The sequence below is a fragment of the Gallinula chloropus genome, assembly GCF_964237585.1.
Source record: "Gallinula chloropus genome assembly, chromosome: 8".
In the NCBI taxonomy this organism is placed as follows: domain Eukaryota; kingdom Metazoa; phylum Chordata; class Aves; order Gruiformes; family Rallidae; genus Gallinula; species Gallinula chloropus.
The window spans coordinates 12,409,689-12,434,140 of NC_140093.1; the positions used below are offsets into that span (position 1 = coordinate 12,409,689).

Sequence of the window (24,452 nt, forward strand, 5' to 3'; positions counted from 1 at the left end):
GTTTTCGCTGGAGCCTCCGACCCTATTGAGAGGCAAATTTTGGCCATCTGGCAAAGCGGGCTGGAGGGGAGAAACAAAAAAAAGGGGAGAGAGAGAGAGAGAGAGAAAACACAATGTGCATGGGCACAGACACACACAAAACTCTGGAGATTAGGGAAGACAAAAAACTTCTCTGAATGCCGCGGCTTTAGCTGGAGCTCACGGGCAGCCCCGCGGCGGGAGAGGAGGGAGCGGCTGGCGGGCGGCGGCGGGGAGGACGGCTCCAATGCAGGCAGGTCTGCCTGCGTGCCTGTGGGGATGTGGGGAACGGTTGCAGGCAGGGAAAGGCGTGACCTGCATGGAAAATGCCAGACAACTCCAGACGCACACACACACACATAGGCGTACACACGCTCGCAAATCTCCGGCCGGAGATAAGGCGGGCAGCGGAGCGTTTGGAAGGAGGCAGAGCCGTCCCCTCGCAAGCCAACCGGCAGTCCTCCGCACCAAACCCTCCCGGCAGCAAAATGAGGTGAGTACCTCCGTCACGGGCTGACCCCGGGGTCTCGCACGTCGCGGTGCCGGGGCATGGCGGGGCAGTGGGGAGGGAGGGAGGGAGATGGGGGAGGGGGGGGCATCCCCCCCCCCGGGAAGGTTTCCCTCTGATGGCCACGGCTTCGGTTTCCCAATCTGCAAGCAAACGTTGCTCGTTGTCTCGGCTTCGTGCTGCAGCCCGGCTTGCGTGCCGGCATCCCGGCGGGGCCGATGGAAGGCAGCCTCGGGTGATGGGCGTGCAACCGCGCTGCCAGGGGCGAAAGGTGCGAGCGGGGCTGGCCGTGGTGTCCGGGATGCGGGTTTCCCTGCACGCCACGGCCGTTTATCACTTTCACGTGAGGTTAAGACATTTCCCGGCACGGGAGAGAAGTTTGATGTCGCTTTGCTCCCCCTGTTCTAAGGGAACGCAGAGAGCTGCACCGGCGAACGGCCTGTTCGAGTCGGGGACGTGATGCCCGTTTACACCAGCTGAGCATCCAGCCCTGCGCATGTTCTCCGACCGAAGGAGAAACAGATTTTCCCTTCACACATTCTTGTGGTTTCAGACAAACTGTCAGAAAAAGGCATGTTGAACCTCACTCTGCTTGAAAGAAAAATCGATCCCAATTTCTCAGCTCCCATTAACTTCGCTTTGTAGTGAAGGGCTGGGAAAAGTGGTGGCACCACACAAACAAGCCCCATAAATCTACTGCCCTAGTTTTGAAAGAACACAGACAGGTTAAAAATAATCCACTTATATAGCTTCAATTTCCTCACTGGCATACCTAAATCAAACCCCGGGTTTGAAACTGGGTGTACGTGTACATGTGAGTAGTTCCAGCAGCTGTAGTACACACCTACAGGCATTTTCTGGGCCTTAGTACCTATTTTAGAAAGTGGAAATTTTCATCTTTAATGGCTCTAACTTCCTGCAAGGTTCTTCTCCTTTGTGCACTCCACTGGGTGTAAAGAGCCTGAGGTCAGCTGCTCTTCCTGGGTGCCAAGCACAGGTTTGGTGTTTGCACCTCTCCAGCACAGTTGGTGTGCCCCCCTCACACGGAGAAGTACTGGGTTTATGCTCACTTTCATGCTCAGTTGCAGCCTGAGGCTGGTTCAAGGTCAGGTGGACTGCCACTGATTTACCTGTCCTCTCTGCCCTCCTCTGGGACCAGCAGGGTGGTAATAAGTTAGGCTGAGATATGTTAAAGACTGAGTTTGATGACAAGAGATCTCTAAGGATCTCTGCTTCGAGAAGAGAAGAGAAGAGAAGAGAAGAGAAGAGAAGAGAAGAGAAGAGAAGAGAAGAGAAGAGAAGAGAAGAGAAGAGAAGAGAAGAGAAGAGAAGAGAAGAGAAGAGAAGAGAAGAGAAGAGAAGAGAAGAGAAGAGAAGAGAAGAGAAGAGAAGAGAAGAGAAGAGAAGAGAAGAAAAGCTAATGGGGCCCCAGTCCCTCCGCAGCTATTTATTGAGAGTCAACGATCCCAATTTGGCAGGATGAGGCTAAACAGTAATAATAATAATGATACTTAGCAGTTATTGCCATGATGCTTTCATTAAACCAATTTAGAAAGCATCATTATTTTATTAACCATACTTATGTTTATTCTTCCATTAAATGAAGATTTGCCCATCAGAGCCCCATTAGCTAAAGGATGTGCTGCCAGCGGCCGCTGCTCCCAGAAGCATGAGTAACACTGAGCTCCTGATGGCACCCAGAGCTGTCTGGGAGCTGTGGAGGTGCCTTTTTGTCGTGCATGGCACCTATGTCACCCACCTTCCAAAAGGGCTTTCCCCTCCTGGGAGCCACGTGCAGCTCCCACCCTCGCCTCCACCTTCCTGTAGCTTGGCCAGGGGTTGGTCATGGTGACACGGTACTGCATCTCCTCTCCCAAACATTTTGAGTGTGTGACCTTACATGACCCATTTAAGAAAGGAGACCAAGCCCTCAACAAGTTTTGGCATTGCCAGAGTTTCATTTCATCTCCTTGTGTGTTTTCCAGGTACCCCCTGACCTGGTGCTTTTGCGTCTTGCTGCTCTACACGGCAGATGCCATCGAGCTGACAGACATGTTCGGGGAGATCCAGTCTCCCAATTACCCTGATTCCTATCCCAGCGACTCAGAAGTGACGTGGAACATCTCTGTGCCCGACGGATTTAAAATCAAGCTGTACTTCATGCATTTTGATTTGGAGTCATCCTACCTCTGTGAATACGACTATGTGAAGGTGAGCTGTGATATCACAGGGCAGATGGTGGCATAGGCAGCAGTCCTGTTTGGCCAGCTGAGAGAGGGTGGTGCTGGAAAAGCTGGGAACAAGCTGGGTTTCCCCATTTAATTGGCAGAGGAGTTGTCAGTCCAGTGGACAGCAAGGAGAGCACATGTAAGCTGTGGGCATCTGTTGGACTAACAGTGAGTGGGACACCAGGTTCAGGGTTTATCCACAGAGGGTCAGATTTCTGAAGGTATTTAGGCACCTAATTGCCATTGAATCCAATGGGATATACATACCCATGGGCTGATGGGTATGTAAATAGCTACACACCCCTGTAGCTAAACCCCCAGCCTGGGCCACTTTGATGCCAGTAACATGCAAGTAAGATGGCAGCCATGTGCAAGAGCTGGGCACCCTTTGCGGGGCCATGGGTGCACCTTGCAGACAATCTGGGTCCCTGGCTGTGGTTTGCAGGTTCTCAGGACGTGCTACCCATCTCCAGGGAAGCAAAAAAGAGAGGCTACACCTGGGCTTGTGGCTGCAAGTTGGGGTCTGCAAGCAGAGGCTCCCACAAGCCACACGGTACAGACCCAAAGGCTCCCTTGGGTTCAACCCATTTCACAACTGAGATACAAATTTTGGGGCCACTGCTGGCAAATACCTGCAGCACAAACAAGCCACGGATGTTCCCAGGGAGCCATCATGGCCAAATACACATCAGACTTCAGTCTGCTCCATTGCATCAGAAGCTGTGGTGGACCACACACTGCAGTGACACAGAGCAACCTTGCCTGTTGCACCACAGGTGTCTCCAAGCAGGGCTCTCCTTGGCCTCTAGGACAAGCTGGGCACTCTGTATATTTGAATTTGGTCAGGTTTGGTTCTTTCTAGCAGACCAGTAGTAGCAAACAGGTGCTTTCTAGGTTTGCCTGGCTGAACGTGCCTTACCCCATCCCCCAGAAGCCTCCCTCTGCACAGAGGCAGGTGGAGGTTGCACCCGGGTCTAGAACTGCAGAACTCAGCCCTGGTACTAGTTGCCAGCCAACTGAAATTATTCTTGCCCTAAGAAAACAAAGCAAACATTTATGTCTTTTTTTTTTCCCTCTACGATCTGTTGTTCACTGCTTTAATTTCCCCTTTGTGCTGGCACTCATTCTGCTACTAACAGCTCTCATTGAGGTTTGATTAGTTCTTTCTGCTTCTCCTGGACCTTCTCCAAGCACCAGGGCCAGGGACATATATAGAGATATATTGCTTTAAAAACCCAATAAGCACAAGGAGCAGATTTCTTGGAAACTTTCCCCATTCCAAGCTCTACCCCTCCTCCCGCCCTTCACCCCCTGCTCATTTTTCCTTTTTCATAAGGCTCCCTGTTATTTGGCCATGGTGCCAACTTGGCACCACAGCTCTCCCTGCCGCTGGATTTCCATAAGAAGGCGGTATTTTTCACAGGGATTTAGATCTCAGCTGTCTAAATTTGCTCAGGGCTGTAACTCAGCCTGTGGAGCCTCCACCACAGAATTACATTTGAAAAGTGCTGAAAATGGATGGATTAGGACAGATCTGTAGGCTACTCTGCTGGGTAGGGGTGCAGTCTTGATACTGCTAAACCACCAGCTTAGAAAATGTTAAGGAGAGCAGCAAATGACTCCATGGCTGTTTTCTGCCTTGGATCTGTGTGTCCACCCACTGTCTCTACCAAGAGATGTAGAAACAGCATTAGCCTGCTCTTTGTCAGAGGCCAACAGTGTGTGGCTATAGACTGTAACAGACCCAAGGCATACAGGTACTTCCCTGTGCTACTCTGCCAGCCCCAGTGAAGATGCTCAGAAAGCTGCAGGTGGTGTCTCTGTATTCGGTGGCCCTCGATGGATTCCCCCTCTGTGAACATGAACTCATGGGTAACTCCAATCTGCCATCCCCATCCTGTGGGGTGCATCCTGAGCCACGCTGTGTGGTGCTTAGTTTCTGTCTGGGGTTAAACCACAGCACTGTGGCGGAGAGTTGGGCAGGTTATATCATTATACACCCGGGTGTGTGAAGAAACACCTCTTTGTTTGTTCTCACCATGGGTCTGACTGAGCTCTCCATCACTGTCATCATCACCTTGGCTGCCACAAGAGCTGCGGGCTGAACAGCCCCGATGCAAGGTAGGCACTCAGCTCAGGATGGGCAGAAAGCCACCGTGACCTGGCCTGTGCTTTTCTTACCTTCTTGGCTGCCTGTGTTCCCAACCTCTGGAGCAGTGTAGAAAGTCATCCTGAGTGGCAAGCTCAGGGCGAGCCGAGCTGTAAACCCATGCAGATCTCTCTGCCTTCGGGGTGGTCTTCAGAAGGGAACAGTTTCCAGAGCTCTGAAACAATGGCTAATTAAAACAATAGCTGTTTATTTATATAGAGAGAGACATATATGTGTGTGTGTGTGTATATATAGAAAAAGAAATGCTCACGGGCCAGGAGGCTTGTTTGTGAAAATGGGGATGGCATAGAGAGGGAGTGGTACTTCAGTAAGGAAACGAGCCAGGAGGAATGGGAGGAACAAGCCACCCCCAAAATACCCACCCGAAGAAGCCCCACACAGGTAGGGAACACCAGCCATGTGATGCCTCAGGAAGCTGAGCTCCAGGCCCTGGTGCATCAGCAACAACCTCTCCCTGGCTTTGGATGGCAGCCCTCAGCTGCTGGCCAGGTCCAGGGCCATAGGAAAGGAGCAGCCATCTGTCCTGGGCTTTTGGGTCCTGCTCTCCACTGTGCTCTGGCAGGCTCTGCCCAGCTCATTGCTGTCCCTAGGGAGCTGATCTGGGGGTACCTCGTTTGCAGGGAATCTCGCTGTCGTTTGCCCAGCTCCTTGCTGGGGTCAACCAGCACTGAGCACTTTTGCACAGAAGTTTCTAGAACTAGCCCAGGGCACCCCAAAAGCCATGGCCATGACCTGGAAATCAGGCTAAGTGACTTGACTAGTGTCACTGAGGAGTGCTGTGGCAGAGGCAGGGAGCTGGGAGATTAAATCCCAGTGCAAGGGCAGAGATGGGGAGTAAAATCCTGACTTCTGAGGGGCCTTCAAGAGTAAATTCCTGAGCTTATTAGGGAGATCTGAGCCTGTCCATCAGGGTTTGCACATCACTTGGTCAAGCCCTGGAATGAAATCATCCCATGTGGGCTTGGCAGCCAGCTTGGGACCAGCCTCTTGAAGATGGGGCCCATGGGGAGAGGATTTCTCCCCAGTCAGCCCATGGCAAGCCCTTGCTGGCTCACAGTCCTCATGGGTTACGTGTCTTCAACCCAGTCCCTGACACTGAGTAGATTCCATTCAGGATGGCACATGCTTGAGACCTGGCAGGTTTCAGCACATGCTACAGAGTTCTCCTTTCATTCCTTCAAGCCCAGGGGCTGTCTGTGATGGGTGTTTCCAACTGTGTATGGGGGCAGAAGGGTGTATCACACTTTGTGGGTCCCATCTTCCCAGACAACCCAAGTGTCCCTTGGATGCACCTCTCCATGTTGTATTCAGACTCCTGCCCACATGTGGCACTCGGGACACAGGCCTGCAGCTGCTGTTCACACCCGTGTCCCCAGGGTGGATCTGTGCACACACAGGCAGGGCTCCTGCTAGCCCCGTGTGTGGGTGCCCAGGGGCTGGTCAGGCATCTTGGGCAAAAACAGTGGCTGCAAATCAGATTTTGGAGCTGTCAGCCGGCCTCAGTCAGGGGTTGATCCATGCCCCAGGGTGTGGGGTCCCAAAAAAAGCACTTCAAATCCCAGGAGGCAGGTGAGAGCAGGGGAGGGCCCAGGGCTCTGCTGCTCCCCTTTCCCATCCTGTGTGCTCTGCACAGAGGAGTCTGGTGGCACCAGCCTCCCCCTGCACTGATGGGACCACAGTCACTACTTGTACAGGGATAGGAGCAGGATCAGGCATGGCAGCAAGCCAGCAGCCCCATCAGCACCCCAGCATTCTGCCTGGGCCCTCCTTGAAACCCCAGCCCACCCAGGGAACAGGCCTGTCCCAGAAATAAGGCATGTGAGTGCAGCAACCCACAGGAGGGGATGGTCTCCAGACACCCAGCCAAATCCACAGCAGGGTAAACCAGCCATCCTCCCTTTTACCCCACAGCACGGCTGCCACATATGTTCCCATGGAAATTCAGGTGCATGTTTGCACACAAAAGGACCCTTAACATGTGTTGGGAAAGGACGAGTGAATGTTGAGCAGAGGATCTCCGGGAGACCTAGATAGAGGCTCCTGTTGGGGCTGTGCCATCCCTGCCCTGTTTCCAAGAGTCAGCAGCAGCATCAGGCGTTTTGCAAAACCCCCTTTCTTCTGGGTGTTGCCTCCTTGTGTGCACTCTGACTGCAAAGCGGCTCGGCAGGGGCTGCTTCATGCCCTTCCCTGTCTCTGAGCATCTCCTCCCCATGTCATGTTCCCAGTGTCTTCAGCCCAGCGCTGCAATTTCTCTGCCTAATGAGCCATTTATATATATTACAAGTGGTATGTTTGGCCTTCATCAGTCCAATTAGTGCATTCCTGGAGGGCTGGAGGGGGGGGTGGTGGCGGCTGCGTTTCCGTATTGCCAGCTGCCTGCTTCTCTCTCTGGCGACTGACACTGAACTGCCAGGCCAAATTCCCCTTGGTGTTCATGGGGTTTTGTTAACCCACCCACTGCAGGAGGCATCTTGAGCATCGCTGGAGCATCCCTGGCAGCTCAGGCTGGGGCAGTGTTTCTTCACTGCCAAGCTGGGGCATCCCCCGCCCCAAAGTGAGGAATCAATATGGGGCAGAAGAGCTTCACTCGGCTTGTTCACCATTTCTTTTAGCCACAGCCCAAGCCAAAAATGCCAGGGGACAGAGCTACAGCCGGGGAGAGTCCTCCATCTGCCTCTATCCAGAGGGGCAGAAACGTTAACGAGGGAATGAGGAGGCAAGCAGGAACAGAGGAGATGGCAGGAGACAGTGGCAAGGGTAAATTTAAGGCACGAGAGTGTCACTATATTTTATTTTTCAAAGGAGGATTCTTTCAGCGTATTTTTATAGGGAATTTCTCTGCAGCAATTGATATTTCCCTCAGGGACACATCTTCTCTAGTGAAAACGTCGACATCGTGACCCGAGAGGGAGAAACTCCAAACAAACAACCAGGATTTAATTACCAGCCTGCTCACTGGATGTAAATGATCTACGAAAAAGTATACAGTCCTCAGCAGAAGCAGCAAATATTAACCAGGGATGATGACCTCTCTGTTTAGTTTACTGCTGGAGGGCTGTCTCTGCTCCCTGTGGCTCGGGGCATGGGACCCATCACAGATAAGGGGCCATGGATACCTTCAGCAAGGAGAGCACAGCTCTCCCGGGCCTCATCCTGCTGCTCCAGGCCTGTATCCAGGGATGCTGGGGACAGTGTTAGGGCTGCTCCCATGGTGGGAGCATCCTCAAGCCAACACACGGGGAGGTTCTCCCATGCTTTGGTGACAACTGTGGTGCAGGTCCTGCAAGGGACAGGGCTGGAGGAGAGGGATGGGAGCTCTTGTGTCCCTGCAGAGGTGAGAGCCACCAGAGGAGCTGGCTGGAAATTGCTGGAAAAAGCAGTTTATTCAGAAAAGGCTTCATGTGGTGGGTGTGCTGGTGCATCCAATGCTGCATGTCAGGGCTGAGATGTCATTTTGCTCTGCTTTTGGTGGTGGCACTCCCGTTTTTCAGTCTGAAGCACTATTTCATTTCAAAACAGTCTTGCTTTCAGATCTAAAAGAGATTCTAAAGCACCACAGTATATTTCAAAGGGATTGAAACCAGATGCATCCCAAATGACTTGTTTTCCCTTTTTTTTTTTTCAGAACGCCGTTTAACAAAAAAAAAAAGCCCCCCAAAAAAATTCAATTGGGTTTTTGTCCCCATGTGGGGCGCGTGTTTTTTCTCCAAATTCTCAAAATTTGTCATCGGAAAAGTCTCTCTTTTTTCTGGCCAGCTCCAGCATGTATGAGAGGATGGAAAATATCTGGAGGCAATGTCAAGGCATGCTGAGTTGCCATTTCCATGTTGGCTTTCCCTGGTGGGAGCGAGTTTCCGCCTGCTTCTTCAGCCCTGGGAAATTTCCCTTTTAGCCTCAGACCCTCCCCCAAATGGTGCACCCCGAGGGTCTCCAGGAGACAGGGATGCAAACAGAGGAGCGTCACCTCACCAAGGCCATGCAAGCTAAGGACAGCATAGCAACACTTCCAAGCCCCGTTGGGTCCCTGAGCTGTTTTCCCTGGGCACAGGCTGGGGGGGCTGCACACTTCATCGCAGCTTCAAAAGTGTTGGCTTGGCATGAGCAGCAGAGCTGGCATGGTGGTGTTCATCACATTCCTCTGCTGAGGGGTTATTCATATTCAAATCTCCTGGGGAAAAGCATGCAGGGTGCTGGGAATGAGCTGGGAGAGGTTCTGGTTGAGGCAATGTCTGGGGGTGGGATTTGCAGGAGAATGAGATGAGGTCAGTGCTGAAATGGTCCTGGGCAAAACAGTGAGAAAAAAAGGAAAGGAGGGGGTTTCCAGGGAAAATTGGAAAGCTTTCAGCAGGTATTACAGTGCTTGAAGGTGCAGGCATGACTATGCTTTAAAGGGATGCACACAGAGGCCAGAGAGCATGCTGACACGGCAACAGGGCACTGTGGCCTGTTGGTTCCCTCCTGTAGCCCTCTGCACGTGTGGCTCAGTCCAAGCCAGCACAGGGGACAGAAATGCCATCCAAATTACAACTGCTGCTTTGAGCTGATGCAAAACTGATGGGCAGGGGCTTCTCTGGGGCCCAGCACCCCCCAGCAGCTCAGCCCTCACCCAGATGCAGCCGCCCAGATCAGCATTTCAGGTCAGGGAGGAGGTGAGAGGGAGCATCTCAGGTACAGACAGCTCTGAGACTGAATGACATGGCCCAGGGCTGATTTTCACAACCCATCTTCCACGCTGCCTGCCCACATCCTCACCACACCTCCCAAAGAGGCTTCTTCACTGTATCATCTTACACACACACACCAGTTCCTCCCTGCATCCAGATGCTACCTGTCCTCTCAGCATCTGCACCAGAGGATGACCACAGACAGGAGCAGGCAGACCTGAGTCCCTGAGATCATTCTGCAGAAACCATTTAATCGCTTTACTACAGTAAGGGCATCTCGGAGAGCAGGAGCAATGGGTCTCAGACCTGACATGCTCTGGGCATCCCCAGGGTCATGCTTGGCTGCAGAATGTGAGGTGAACACAGGAGTGGCTGGAAATTGAGTTTTAGGGCCAAAGCAGTGCAGGGCTGAGCAGGACGGGGCACCCAGGGGTGCAGAGCTGCATCCTTAGGCTGTGCCCGTCAGAAGCTGTCTGATGGGCAGCCTGCTCCATGGAGACACTGCAGAGTCCTGGCAGGGGACAGGCTGGGCAAGAGCAGGCAGCGACCTGGGCTCTCAGGCGAAGTGTGACTCCCAAGCCCAGCATGACCTCCCCCAGGAAAGCACCATGGGGTATCCAGGCTCACAGAAAATTCAGAGGTAACCAGCACTGGGGAGCACCCCAGGAACTTGTCAAACTCCTGCACTGTCCAAGTGCTGAGCAGAGCCCAGGGGAGCAAGTCCCAAGCCCAATCAAGTGCTCACCTGTTTTTTCTCCTAACAGATCGAATCTGAGGACCAGGAGCTGGCAACCTTCTGCGGCAGGGAAACAACAGACACAGAGCAGGCTCCTGGCCAGCAAGTAATCCTGTCCCCAGGGCCCTACATGGGACTCACATTCAGGTCTGACTTCTCCAACGAGGAACGCTTCACTGGTTTCGATGCCCATTACACCGCCGTGGGTAAGCAGCGACCAAGGCCGCAGGACCAGCTTGCTACAGCTGTGTAACGAATGTGTTTGGATCACACATCCCAGCCCAGCCTTGGGGCCCTAGCAAGAGTCCTTGTCTGCAGCCCTTGGGCCATATGGGACTCACTGGGTGTTTGTGTGACCCACCACATGAGACAGTTAATTTCTTAGTGCTGTGGCAAATGTTCAACAAGGAGTGATGGGGGGGGGTGGGCTGCAGGGTGACCTCCCTTCCTTGTTATCTCCCTCCTAGATGTGGATGAGTGCCTAGAGAAAAGCGACGAGGAGCTGGCGTGTGACCACTACTGCCACAACTACATCGGGGGGTACTACTGCTCGTGCAGGTTTGGCTACATCCTCCACTCGGACAACAGGACCTGCAAAGGTACCATACAGCCACAGCTCGGACGTGGGGACAGTCACACAGGGGTCCCTGAGCTGGCAGCAAACCTACCAAACACAGGCAAAGCTGCCCTCTCCTACTGCCAGGTGGGACGAGGTGCCTCTTCCCCTACAAACCAGTAGCCTGGGGACTGGAGAGTGCCCAAGGTCTGCAGTCCTCTTGTGTGGGAAGATGTGATTTCTCCCATGGGCTGTGCTCCTCAGCTAAACCCTATAGACCTGCTCAAGTCAGAGAAATGAAAAGTTTAGTCTCTGATCATGTAATCTGCATGATGTAGATTAGTTGTGATTAGGTCTCAGCCCAGGACCCTCTAATCTACAGGCATATTTAGAGGTTAGCTGTGTGAGGTTGTCCTTGTGTGGACCCATATTCAGGGTCCATGGACCACCCAGCAGACCCCCTCCACTGGGAGGGCTCCTGAGTGTGATCAGGGCTGGAATGTGGCTGGCAGGGCCCTGAGAGAGACATGACTGTGTTTCAGTGGAGTGCAGTGACAACCTCTACACCCAGAGGAGCGGGGTGGTCACCAGTGCCGACTTCCCCAGCCCCTACCCAAAGAGCTCAGACTGCCTGTACCGCATCGAACTGGAGGACGGTTTCTTCATCACACTGAGCTTCGAGGACAGCTTTGACGTGGAAGACCACCCTGAGGTGACCTGCCCTTATGACTACATCAAGGTGAGCTGGGCTCTGCACATTCCTCCTATCCCCCTCTCCTGTTCTTGCCCCAGTGCCCTGGTGATGGGACCAAAATTGCCCTCATCTAAACTGGGGTGACAAAGCCAGCAGGAACCCTGTTCTCAATTGAACCCAAGTCTCTTACCACATCTGATTTTCACCTTCTCAAGCCCCACTGACCCCACTGCAGCCCCATCCATCAGCCATGTGTGAAAAAGTCCTCAGGGATTGCGGATCCCCCTCAAGCCATCCGCTCTTCTTTCCCTTGGCAGATCAAAGCTGGCCATCGGGAGTTTGGCCCTTTCTGTGGAGAGAAGTCCCCAGGGAGCATTGAAACCCAGACCAACAGCGTGCAGATCCTCTTCCACAGTGACAACTCAGGAGAGAACAGGGGCTGGAAGCTGTCGTACACAGCAATTGGTAACTCCTGCTGCTCGCCTCCTTTTGCTGGGCTTGGGCAATGGAAAGGGCTTTATAAACCCCACAGGTGGAGACCATGAGTTTGGTGGTCCATGATCCTGTCTCCTGAAAATATTTGTCCAGGAAATCTTTAGAGAGGAATAAAATAACACAGAGCCTTTCCATCAAAGGGTGCATGTTTTGTCCCCTAAAACAAGACCACATTGCAAAGCAGTGCAGTTTTGGGCAGGATAATTGCAAAAGATTCTGTTACTAGCTCCCAACCTTGTAATACCCAAATCCAGGAGAAGCCCAGGACTGGGGCAGACCTGTATCCTTCACTCCTGGAAGAGCCTTTCTGAGCTGTGTTAGTGTAGGCTGATAGCAAGAGCAGGGCAGGGATGCTCAGAACCCTGCTACAGGAGCTGGGTGGCAGAGTTGGACTATACATTTCCTCCATCAATTCAGCTGAGTTTTGGTTTTCTTCATGTGCTCTGTATTCAAAGGAAACCCATGCCCACTGGTGCAACCACCAATCAATGGGAAAATCGAGCCTTCCCAAGCCAAGTACACCTTCAAGGACCAGGTTGTCATCAGCTGCAACACCGGATACAAAGTGCTGAAGGTATGGGGTGATGGTGTGGACCTGGGCACCTAGGTAGGAAGGGAGACATCCCAAAGTCATTGCATTTCTGGGAGAACAAACACAACCCACACACCATCCTTACCCTCTTCCCAGGGGAAAGGAAAAAGCCTCTTCTGAGAGCCACCACATTTCCTTGCCAAAGACACAGAGGAAGAGAGGAGATGGCACCTTCTCAAGCCACCCTCTCAGCATCCCTCTGGAGCCCGCCAGCTTGCAGGGTGCCAGGCTTGGCACCTCTGCCAGACAAAGTCAGCAGAAGCCCTGGGGGAGGTGCCAGGGCTCTGCCTGCTTCCACCTCGGCGGGCACTAGCTCAGCTTCCCGGGCAGCCCCGCAGACGCCAGCCTCCACAGTCCAGGAGGTCCTCTGGGACTTCAGGACAGCTTCAGCAAGTCAGGGGGGGCTGGGATTTTGGCAGGCCCTCTCCAGGAAACAGCTGAGAAACGGGTGACTCACGAGGTGGCTGTCTTTCTTCCAAACCAGTAGCCCACTTTGACTTCCGACTTGGAGCTGGATATTTCTCTGATCTTCTCCCAGCCTCATCCTTCACGTAGAGCTGCCTCCTTACCCATCCCAGAACCTAGGACAGGAATAAATCACCCCACTTCTTTTGCATTCAGCATGCCACTGAGTTGCTGGCAACAAGAAAATTCAAGGGTTTTCTTATTATTTTATTGCTATTTGTAGCTAGAAGAGTCCTCTTCTAGGGGGTCTGGATATATCTTGACTAATTCAAGAAGCTGGCTTTAGGTGGAGAGAGGAATTTCCTTGCTTTGTACATTGATGGTGGGTTTTGCTGGCGTCTTCTGTGCAGGATGACCTGGAAAGTGACTCCTTCCAAATCGAGTGCCTAAAGGATGGGACCTGGAGTAACAAGATCCCTATCTGCAAAAGTAAGGACAACCTTCCCCACCCTGCCAATGTCCTTTTCCCGCTGAACTCATTTCATGCCAAAGGGAGCTGCTGTGCCAGAACGGAGCTCCTTACTCAGAGACACAAACCCAGCCAGAGAGGCTACGTAACTCTGCAGAGCTCTTCTGGCTTGTTCTTGGATAACATAACGGGGCTCACTCCAAATGCCACAAGCAGGAGGTTGATGCTTGTATTTAGATTGCTCATATAATCTGATTTGCGAGCTGCTTTGCCGTCTCTCTGTCAAAGAAATAGTATTTGAGAGCTGGTGGTGTTGGAGAAATCTGAGACAATTTGGGATAATCCGTTTCCTGGTCCAAATTTCCTTCCCAGTGGAGACTACAAAGTCCCAGGGCATTAGAGGAGTCCCAGGTGCTGGGCACTGCTCAGCTAAATGAAAAGGAAGAGGAAAATTGTCCAAATATTTGCAAACTTTAAAATGGGAGAAAAGAGGAGAAGAAAGAGGATGCCACTTGAAATCACAGGTGATGATTTGCATCATATCTTCTTTCATCTCACCAGCTCCTCTCTCAGCTCAGGCTTAGATGTACCTGATAATAGCTTTTCCCCGTTCTCCTAAACACCCTCAGCCCTCGGGGAAGGCTCAGCCTGCTGACAGTCTGGCCCAGAGAGGAGAAAAGCAGCAAGCATGCTCAGAGAAGGTCCCAAGACTTTTCAGGAGAGGCAGGACAAGATGCTCTCAAGGGATTGTGGGATCCAGGTTCTTCCCATCCAGGCTGATCTTTTTTTCTTTTAAGATACTGGGGATCTTTCCTTAGAAAAGTATTTATGGGGTTTTAAATAACGTTTTCTCACTCAAGATGGAAAACAGGAGGCACTAGGACCTGTAGATTCACATCTGAAAGGGCTCCTTAGAAAGTGTGGAATTAGTGATGCCTCTGCCCTACCAAGGAGTTCCCCACTCCCACCAGTCTCACTGCCACAGTCTCCCATTAATTTTATCCGGCTTGAGAAGAGATCAGATAAACATTTTCATTGCCTAATAACAAAAGAATAAAACTCTGGGGAAATATTTGCACCCCCCGCCCCAAAGCAGTATTTTTTTTTTGAGATTTAAAAGATTACCTGCATTATTGGAGCCAGGCTGGAACCGGTCCCTTCTTGTGTGATATGACTCACTACACTACGTTTCTAAGACTTTTTTTTGGAAAGCTGAGAAGCCCCTAAATGGGCAATTCAGGCCTCCGAAGTGCAATGCCTCCCACCTCCCCAGGCTGTCTGGGAGAGGCAGGGCATGAGCAAAAACAGTTTTAGAAAGCAATGCAGAAAATAGAAAACCTCTCAGCCAAGGTGGATAAAGTCCAGCTCTGTGGCCCAGCAAGGCTAAACACAACCCTGTGAGAGCTTCTCCCTGTCGCTGTCCCCACGTCGCCCTGGCTGAGCAGAGCAAGCGGGTGCCCGGAGCAGCCCCGGCTCTGCTGGCATCCGCAGCACCCTGGGATGGATGGCTGGGTGCTCATTAACAATTTCTGGTGTTTTGGGGGCTGGGTTTCCTGCATGCCTCTCTCCGCTCATCTACTAATTGGGCTTTCTCTCTCTGCTCTCCTCCTTTCCCTCTGCTTTCGGTGCAGCTGCAGATAGAGCCGACAACCAGACAGAGGGAAGAGCCGGCTCGGAGCAAGTGGCCGCGTGAGGCTGGCACTGGCCGCGCCGCCCCGACGGGCAGCCTGTCTCGATGCCCCTCTCTGATCTGTCCGATACCCAGGGCAGGTCTCCTTTGCCCCCCGGCCCTGCCAAAAAACATCCCTGTGGCTTGTCTAACCGGCATGGCACTCTTAACCCCTCTGTGCCTGGTGCTTTCTTAACCCCGTCTGGAGAAGGGGGAAGGACATTGGAGTCGAGTCCCCCCTTTCCCGCTGCCGTGCCACCCCACGGGAAGGGGGCCTGCCCGGTCCTGGCACCACCGCTCGGGAACCACGCGCCAGCTCCCGGCACGCCCTCCACATCCCTCCCTCTCTGCTCGGATGCCTCAGCCCAGCTCGGCTCCCCCTCCACGGCGGTGGTTGCGCAAGGAGCGCGGCATGGCCGCCTGGTTGTTTGTTTGTTTGGATTCAGCCTCCCGCTGCCCTTCCTCCATGGCCCAGTGTCACAAATAAGAAACACTCCTTCCTCTCCTCTCTCCAAGCACCCTGGCGCCTTTCAGCCCCTCTGGCCAGGGAGGCCTGGAGGATGGGTTGGCACCACAAGCCCATTCCTGCAGGCACCAAGCCCTGGCACTGGTGCAGGGGGATGGATGCTCCTCTGCCTCCCCTTTGCTCCCCACTGCCGGCCCAGCAGAGTGGGGGACAAGCTGCTCTCAGGCTGGTTGCAGCTGAAGGAGGTCCAAGCTCAGTGTCTGACCCCATCCCTGTCCCCAAGAGCCCCAGGCATACACCCCAGGCTCCCTGTGGATTGGGGGCTCCACTGGGAGGATGCTGGGAAGTGGATGAGAGGCTGGGAGAGGTGGAGGAGGTATGTGCTCCTGTCCTACAAAGATGGAGATATTAAATGGCCCTTTTCCTAAGGGAAAAGTCTGGAAAGGCTCAAAAGTCCCTCACCCTTTCAACAGGACCCAGAACACTGGTGGAGTAACACCTCTGTGCAACAGCCCATTCTCCAGTCCTGCCCCAGGCCTATGGTACACACATGGAGGGGACAGGCTGTGCAAGACAGTAGCTGCAGCCCTGTGGCCATAAACAACCCCAGAGCAGCTGTGCAAGCCAGGCTGGTCCCCCATCATGTATTCCCCTCTTCCTGCAAGCCCCAGAATCCCTCAGCACCTTTTAAAGGTCCTACAGTTGCTGACACTGTGGCACAGAAGCACTGTGTGCAGGATCTCTGGGGTTGGTTAAAAGGGTCTGTGTCCCCACCTCTTCCTCTGCAAGGCATGGGTGCCCAGACCCTTCACCCGACGTGGCTGCAAACACACACTCATCCCATCACCAGCTGTCCCTTGAGAGGCTGGAAGGGACCCTGGTAACAGTGAGCTGTAGCATTGTGCCATAAACTGAGTTTTTTTCACCCAGCAGTTAGCTACCCCTGAGCATCAGTCCATGTCCCTGATGTCAGCCACTGCTTCTAGTGAATTCTCTCTTCATTAGCCTCGATCACTGTGTGAGGAGTTAGGGCTGCTGCCCTCACGCCCTTCCCGTCCTGAAGCATGTCAGGATCCACAGAGCTCCCATCATCCCTGGTCCACAAGATCTCCTTTCTGCAGGTCACCCATCTGCTCAGCCCCTCATCTTAGATGTGGCAGAACCCATCTGCACAGCACTGCAGTTCCCAGCAGGATCAGACCCCAGTTCCTGCCCTCCCTGAGCCAGATGGCTGCACAGCATCACCCACATGTGCTGGTAACTGCCCTCACAGCAGGGAGCTGCAGCTCCCACTTGGGCAGATGAACCACCTTTGCAGCTTGGGGTCCTTCCAAGGGTGGGTGGCACAAGCCCAAACCAGGGAACATGCTGGGTGGGGTACTGAGAGGGATCTGGGGGAGAAAGGAGACAGTGGACAGACCATTTGGAAGGACAAGGGCACCTTGGAAATTCTTCCTCCACCAAACCCTGAGCGTGCACCAGGGATGGGTGAAGCAGTGAAGCAGAGACAAACCTGCCCATGTCCTGCGAAATGGAGCGGGTGGGGTCTCAAGCACATCTGGTGGCCTTTCCCACCTGCAGACCTGCCAAGACACACCAACAGTGTCCTTCATCTTCTGCTGCCACAGGATAGCCATGTCCTCGGGTTACTCAGCTTGAGCTGTAAGTGCTTATCAGCACTGTTTGGTGAGCAAGAGGGCAGAAGGGATGGGGCCATGCTCTGGCAGCACCCTCTGCAAAGAGGAGCTCCTCCAATGCATGGGGTAGGTCAGTGAAGCACTGCCTGTTTTTCCCTGCTCACTCCTAAGGGATGCAAAGACATACTCTGGGAGCATCTCCCAGTGGATCTCACCTGCCAGTGCAGGTTTCTTTCTCACGTGGAGGTAGAGCAGAGAGATCTTGCACTGATGAAGTGCTCAGGAAGTGCTCCCAGCATGGGGGTCTCCACCAGGACAGTGCTGTTGGTGGCACACCCTGCAGCCAAGCTGTGCCACTGGTGTTCCGTGGTGCCGGGCACATGCCCTGTCTTGGCAGGGTGGCTGTGGTGGGGACCAGGCTGCCCTGCCTGGAGACAGCCTTCTGCTGGAGGCCACATCAGGCTGTGCCCCTGCAGTGCCCTAGAGAAAGGGGATGTGGGACTACATGGACCTCGCTCTGCCCCACAGGACCACCCTCACATGCCAAAGCCCAGCATTACCTGCCAGCTGGCTTGCTGGACCCCCCAAGAAACAGACCTCAACCCCCACTTCTGTGTTGGCTTTCAGTTGCTGACTGCAAAGAGCCACCGGAGCTGGAGCACGGCTTTGTCACCTTTTCCTCCAGGAACAACCTCACCACCTACCGAGCAGCCATCCAGTACCACTGCCAGCACCCCTACTACCACATGGCCCCCAACAGCACTGGTGAGCGGTGGGGCCGGGACGCGTCCCCACGGCACGGTGCGGGTGGGCGCATGGCCATGCATGGGTGTGTTCCCAAGGGTGGGGGGTGTCTCAGAACGGCTGCTCCAGGATGCTCTGCAAAGCAGCAGGCTGTGGATGTAGCCTACAGACATCAATACCCTGCATCTGCACATCTTGGATTGTCAGACTGGCCACATCCTTCTCCACAGTGAGGTAGGACGGGGTGAGCATTGGCTGGTGCACTGTCCATGTGTTTTGCAGCCCCAAGAGAGCAACGTGGCTGCTCTCCTGCACTCTGCCTTCTCAGCCTGCCATCTGGTCCCAGCAGCACATGAAATTTTCTGTGTGTCTGTGAAAGGAGCTGCTGCTGCAGAGAGCACCAGGTCCGGCAGCCCCAGAAAGGGCTCCACTAGTGTCCCCATCCCAGCACTCAAATGTCCAGAGTAGCCACAGCTGAACAGAGAGCAGCTAAACAGATCACGGCAGACAGGGTTTCCACTTTATCTCCCCAGTCCACGAACACAGAGACATCACAAGGTGCTTTGCCAAGCACCTTCATACCCAGCTTTGGGAGCAGAAGGGGTACGTGCAAACACCCCAGCCCTGCTTCCTCCTGCCTCAGCAAGCAGAGCCTAAGGATTTCCTCACATTCCTGTCCCCCTGCTCATATCCCCCTGGACACTCGCTGGCCCTGTGCATCTGGTCCCAGCATCCGGCATGCATTAGAGCATTAGTGGGGCAGCAGCTTCCAACTGAGGCTGGGGGGCAGCATAGCCCCCCAGAAGGCAATGAAACTGGCAGCATGTCCCCCAGTACAGACAGGGCTGAAGCACACCCTGCCCCAAGAATGGAGCACAGAGCATAAAGGGAGATTACCTCCTGCTCTGGAGAAGGGTTCAAAAGGTACCAGCTGCTGGGCAGCCTCTCACTGCAAAAGACAATCCCTCACACCAGGGTCACAGCCCAGCTAATGCTTTGCTCTCTTCCAGCCACCTACACGTGTGACGCGTCAGGGGTATGGAGAAGCGAGGAGCTGGGGACCAAGCTGCCGTCCTGCCGTCCAGGTACCAGTGCTGGGGCAGTCAGCCCCATGGCAGGGTGTCTGCACCAGCGGGTGCGCAGCAGGGACATGCGGTGGGGTCGGGGGGGATGCCTCTGTGCTTGGCTTGACTCCCCCTAAGCAGGGACCCTCTTTCCCGGTGACAATGCAATGTGTGTTAGCTATACATATCCAGCTGCTGCAGTGTATGGATGGGAGGGTGATGGGGACAGAGGGTGATGGGGACAGAGGCCTCCTGCTATCCCAGCTGACCCAGGCAGTCAGGCTGCAGTGGTGGCACTGGGCAGCAGTGATGAGTGCCTGTCTCCCTGGAGGTATAGGGCAGCAGGGGGTTCACCACCATCCTGGCTGGCAGGGATCCCGGAGCTACCAGTTTGAGCAGACAAGGAAACCAGCAGCCCCAGGGCAGAGCTCACTGGTCTTGTTCAGCCCCCAGCATCACCAGAGGTGATGGGCAGCACCACTGGCAGTCAGCCCTCATCAGCACTGTATCCACATGCAGGAGCAATTAGCAGAGCCTTGCAGAAAAATCCAGCTGCTTTGCAGGGAAGGAAAAGTCGCCAGCCTTTGAGCAGCGGCAGGAATGTTTGCAGCCAGCAAGTTTCCAGGCCAGGCGCCCATTTGGGATTAAACAAAAGTCCCCAGGACGTTGGCTGGTCATAGCCAAGCACGGAGCCAGGTCTGGCTGCCAGGTGGGAGAGCTGGAGCCAGCCTCGGATGTGGGCTGTGGTCAGATGTGCAGGGATGCCTCTCAGGAGAGGTGCACGGATCCGGCTGCCGTGCAGCAGCTGCAGCTGCAACCACCCTGGGGTTCAGGACCTGGCTCTGGCCCATGGAGGGGATCTGCTCTACAGCAACATTGAGCAACTGCAAGGTCAGAGGAGGGACCCCTGTGATTCCATGCAGCCTGCAGAGCTCTGAGACCAGGGCTGTGGCTGCTCTTGTTGCAGTGACTGCTCCCTGCATCTCTCCTTGGTGTCTCAGCCTGAACTAATTTGAGCTGGGAGCATATGGGGACAGCTTTTGGGGCCATAACTGCTTTCATGGGCCATTTCCAGGCCTCCTGATTAGTGACAGAAGTCAGAGAGACTTCAGGAAAGTGGAAAATCCCAGAGAGAGGGTGATGCTCTCCTGAGATCCGGATCTGAAGGCAACAGCTGGCCAGCTGCTCTTCAGATCTTCCCCTGTGTCTCACGCCACCTCCCCGTCAATAGAAACTCCTTTTCCAAGCCACTCCATGCCTTCCTCTGCCATTAGTGGAAGCATTTGCAGCCTGCTCAGCATTTTTGATATGTAATTTAATAGAATAAATATTTGGCTGGATGCGCTTCCTCTAAAACTATCTCCCTGGGACAGCCCTGGGTGCAGCAGACCAGCTGGGCTGGGCTGGGATGCAGGAATTATTTGCCTGAGCACGTTTTCTATTCTTTGCAGCACTGGGAAAGGGGAGTGGAGCACAGGCAGAGTCACTCGCCACGCTCCCTCCCTCCTGGAGTCAACAGTTTTCCTAGTGGCAGATCCCAGCCCCAACAAATCTACATTAGCAGCTCCTGTTGCTCCTGCCCTGGTTGCGAGGCTGACTCAGCCCCAATCCCATTGTCCTGGGATTGAGACCCTCTTTCAGTAAGGCTTTGCATCCTCCCCTTGCAGCACATCAGCTCAGAGTCCTGGAACTTTCCATGGAGGATGTGGGTTCCCCTTGCAGAGTCGGAGGGATGTGACCAGCACCTGAGCTGCTGCAATTTGGGACTCTTCCAGATGTAGAGGGCCAAGCCCAAACCAGCTCCCACAACCACCCAGGGACATCAGCACCCCAAGGAAACCGGGAGCCCCCCTGTCCAACCCTCTCAGAGACACCTCCTCTTCCTCACTCCTTCTCACAGCACCTGGATATAGCTCCTGAAAGCATTAGGGATCTTCAGGCATTTAATGCTGGGTCTCTTGAGGAGCTGAGCAGAGGGATGCTGGTTTGGCTGCCAGAATTGTGGTGAGGGCTCGAGATGCAGGAGTACAGTACATGGTGCTAGGCAACATCCCACAGCCGAGGCTTCTCCAGTCACAGCTCCTCTGGGACAGCAAATGCCATGGCCATGAGACCACAGACTTTGTGATGGGTCTCAGAGCGAGGGGTGAGGCTGGGCTGATGTCAGGCTCCAATCCTCCCGCTGGCGTTCCCCTAGGTTTCTTGGCACACTGCTCAGGAGCCAGACAAGCAGCTGAGTGGTCTGGGAAGGACTGAGCAAGCTCACAGGGAATGGTGAGGCTGTAGGATTATTCATTTGGTCTTTCTACTTCTGAAGTGATGTGGATCCAGCCAAGTTCCTCCAGAAACTGAACTGGAAAATGAGGAATTGCAAAGGGTCCAGATTCTGGAAAGCAGTAGGTTCTACTGACCCACAGACATGACACTTCTCTAATCTATGCCTCATTTTCCACAGCCACAAAACGCATGGGGCATCCAGTGGGCTCGATATGGCTATTTTTAACTCTTGGAGGGCTGGACCAAACTGTCTGGGGCTGCGAGCAAAGAAACATTCTCTGTGCTCCAAAAGTATTGCTGAAGTAGCTCAGAAAGCAGAGAGGGGAAGAGCCTGGAGACACGTAGCAGGCTGGTGACAGAGGCAGCACTAGCACCAAGGTCTTCTGGTTTTATGTTTAACCCTCAGAATTAGGGAAACACAGGGCAGCTTCTACTTCACAGAAGAAACTGGGCAACCCATGCAGGCTTCAGACTGGCCTCTCTGGAAGAGAAATTGTTCTCATGGAAGAACAATTGGAACAATTTCCAGGAAGGCAAACTGCTGCCACTAGAAATCATTCCACCAGGCAAGGAAGGCACAAAAGGAGCTGGGACTGTCTTTAGGAAGGAAACCCCTTCAGAAAGATAGATGCATTCCTTCCCCACATGAACCTCTAGGGTGGGATGTAATGCCCATCCTGCTCCAAGCTCTGAAGCATACTCTACCAGGACAAGGTAAAGATGGCAGGGAGGGTGGGCATTTTGCCTGAAAACAGAAGAGTTGCCCTCTTTGGAAAAAAAAAGACACAAGTGAGAGTTTGAAGGTAACCAGCCATCTGCAGGGACGCCCCTTTCCATTTGTCCCTGAGATAAGTGCAGGGACTAACTGTCCTGTCCTTTTTGTCCCCAGTGTGTGGCCGGCCAGCTCGTCCCCTGCCTGGAATCATCAAGCGCATCATTGGCGGACGAAACGCAGAGCCCGGCTTCTTCCCCTGGCAGGCTCTGATTGTGGTGGAGGACATGTCTCGGGTGCCCAACGACAAATGGTTTGGCAGCGGAGCCCTGCTCTCCGACTCCTGGGTGCTGACAGCTGCCCACGTGCTCCGCTCCCAGCGGCGAGACAAGACTGTCATCCCTGTCTCCAAGGAGCACGTCACTGTCTACCTGGCCCTTCATGATGTGAGGAACAAGATGGAGGCTGTCAACCGGACGGTGGAGAGGATCATCCTTCATGAGGAGTTTGACATTCAGAACTACAACCACGACATCGCTCTGGTCAAGCTGAAGGAGAAGGTCACCATGGGGAAATATGTCATGCCTGTCTGCCTGCCACAGTTTGAGCACGAGCTGGAGGGGCCTCACCCCAACACACTGGGGCTGGTGGCTGGCTGGGGTATCTCCAACCCCAACATCACAGTGGACGAGATCATCAGCTCGGGCATGAGGACACTGTCTGACATCCTGCAGTATGTCAAGCTGCCAGTGGTGCTGCACGCAGAGTGCAAGACCAGCTACGAGTCGCGGTCGGGGAACTACAGCGTGACCGAGAACATGTTCTGCGCCGGGTACTACGAAGGTGGGAAGGACACTTGTCTGGGAGACAGCGGGGGAGCCTTTGTCATCCAGGACCCAGGAACCCGGAGGTGGGTGGCCCAAGGGCTGGTCTCATGGGGTGGCCCAGAGGAATGTGGCAGCAAGCAGGTGTATGGTGTATACACCAAAGTCTCTAACTATGTGGACTGGGTGGAGAAGAAAACAGGCTCCTCAGAGAGATGGACATTTCTGGACCCGGACCTGGAGAGATGAGTGACTAAGCAATCTGCTGCCACAGCTCCCTTTCTTCTTGTTGTTGTTTAATGTGCTCCAGACTCTGGTCTTTCGCAAGCAGAAGCCACGACGCTCAGCACACGCCAGGCCTTTGCCAGCCCTCCACGTCATTTGTTTCGCTTGGTCCCACATCCCTTCGCTTGTGCTCTTAGGAAAAGCTTGCTAGGGAGCTGGGGGAAGGGAGCAAAGGGCAGGATCTCAGCCAGTGTCCTCAGCTTGTGCTGCCTGCCTGCACACCTCACCCATACACCCAGGGACCCTCCCTCCAGGCCAGGACAAAGATACAGCAATGGAGGCAACATTTCGCTGACAGCAAAGCTTCGGGCCATGTACAGAGAATTACCCCCACCCCTGGGGCTCTCAGGCCAGATCTTCCCATCAGACAATATCACTGCAGGAGCTACAAAGGCTATGGACAGCACAGGGAACCCATCTGGGCAGGCCTGGACCTCACAGCTCCCCCACGCTGTGGAACACCTTTTCTGTGCAGAGTAGTGAGTGAGCCCTGGTGGTTTGCTGACATTTTCATTTGCTAACAAACATCTCTGCCTGATGGCACCTCAGGTGACATTCACCTGGCCCCAGGGATGTGAGGATGCATTCACATTAGCCCTAAACTTCAGCCATGGATGGAAAACTAATGGTTGCCAAGACAGCACCAACCCAAATGGGCTACCCTTTCCTCCCAGTGTGGGATGGGGGCTCCACAGATGACACAAGGATGGGGAGCAGGGCTGGGACTCGGTGTCACACTCTCTGCCAGCCACCAAAACTTCTCCAACCCTCCATCATCTCAAGCCCTCTCCAGTCCTCCACTCATCTGAGTTCTTGGAATGGTTTCCAGCCATAGCAGAACCCCCAAGGAAAGTTTTCAAACACAAAAAACAGCATCACATCTGCTGAACCAAAGAGGTATTTATTTTCAGCAGAATTGTTTCAGATAAAATGTCCTTCCTTGGGGTTTCACCTCTTTTAGGGGCCTGGGTAGTCCTGCATGGCAGTGTGTCCATTCTTGTTAGAACCTAGTCCCTTTTAACTGTGCATAAGGCCATTGATTTGGCTGATGTGCAGGTTACTGATGGTTTTCAGTGTTTGTTCATGGCTCTTCTGGCCTATTGCAGGTGTCCAAGTCATTCTAGACTAACCCCAAATCACATTACACACCAGAAGTATTCATATCTCCCCAGCCTCCCTCCATGGCCCATGCAGACAAGTAAGCCCCACCAAGGAGCAAGGTCAGGTGAGCTTCCCAGT

At 53.8% G+C, this 24,452-nt stretch overlaps 1 protein-coding gene across 1 annotated transcript; it reads left to right on the forward strand.

The window, feature by feature from the left end:
• Positions 1–167: 167 nt before the first annotated feature.
• On the forward strand, positions 168–23,177 carry LOC311194262 (mannan-binding lectin serine protease 1-like; the record flags this gene model as incomplete). The annotated part of the gene is given in 13 exon segments (XM_084267306.1): positions 168–366; positions 368–454; positions 456–511; positions 2,512–2,737; positions 10,353–10,530; positions 10,792–10,923; positions 11,423–11,619; positions 11,892–12,039; positions 12,525–12,643; positions 13,477–13,555; positions 17,935–18,072; positions 19,062–19,136; positions 22,282–23,177. Coding segments are annotated over 13 exon segments (2,400 nt in total). The 5' UTR covers positions 168–297.
• Between the last annotated feature and the right edge of the window lie 1,275 nt (positions 23,178–24,452).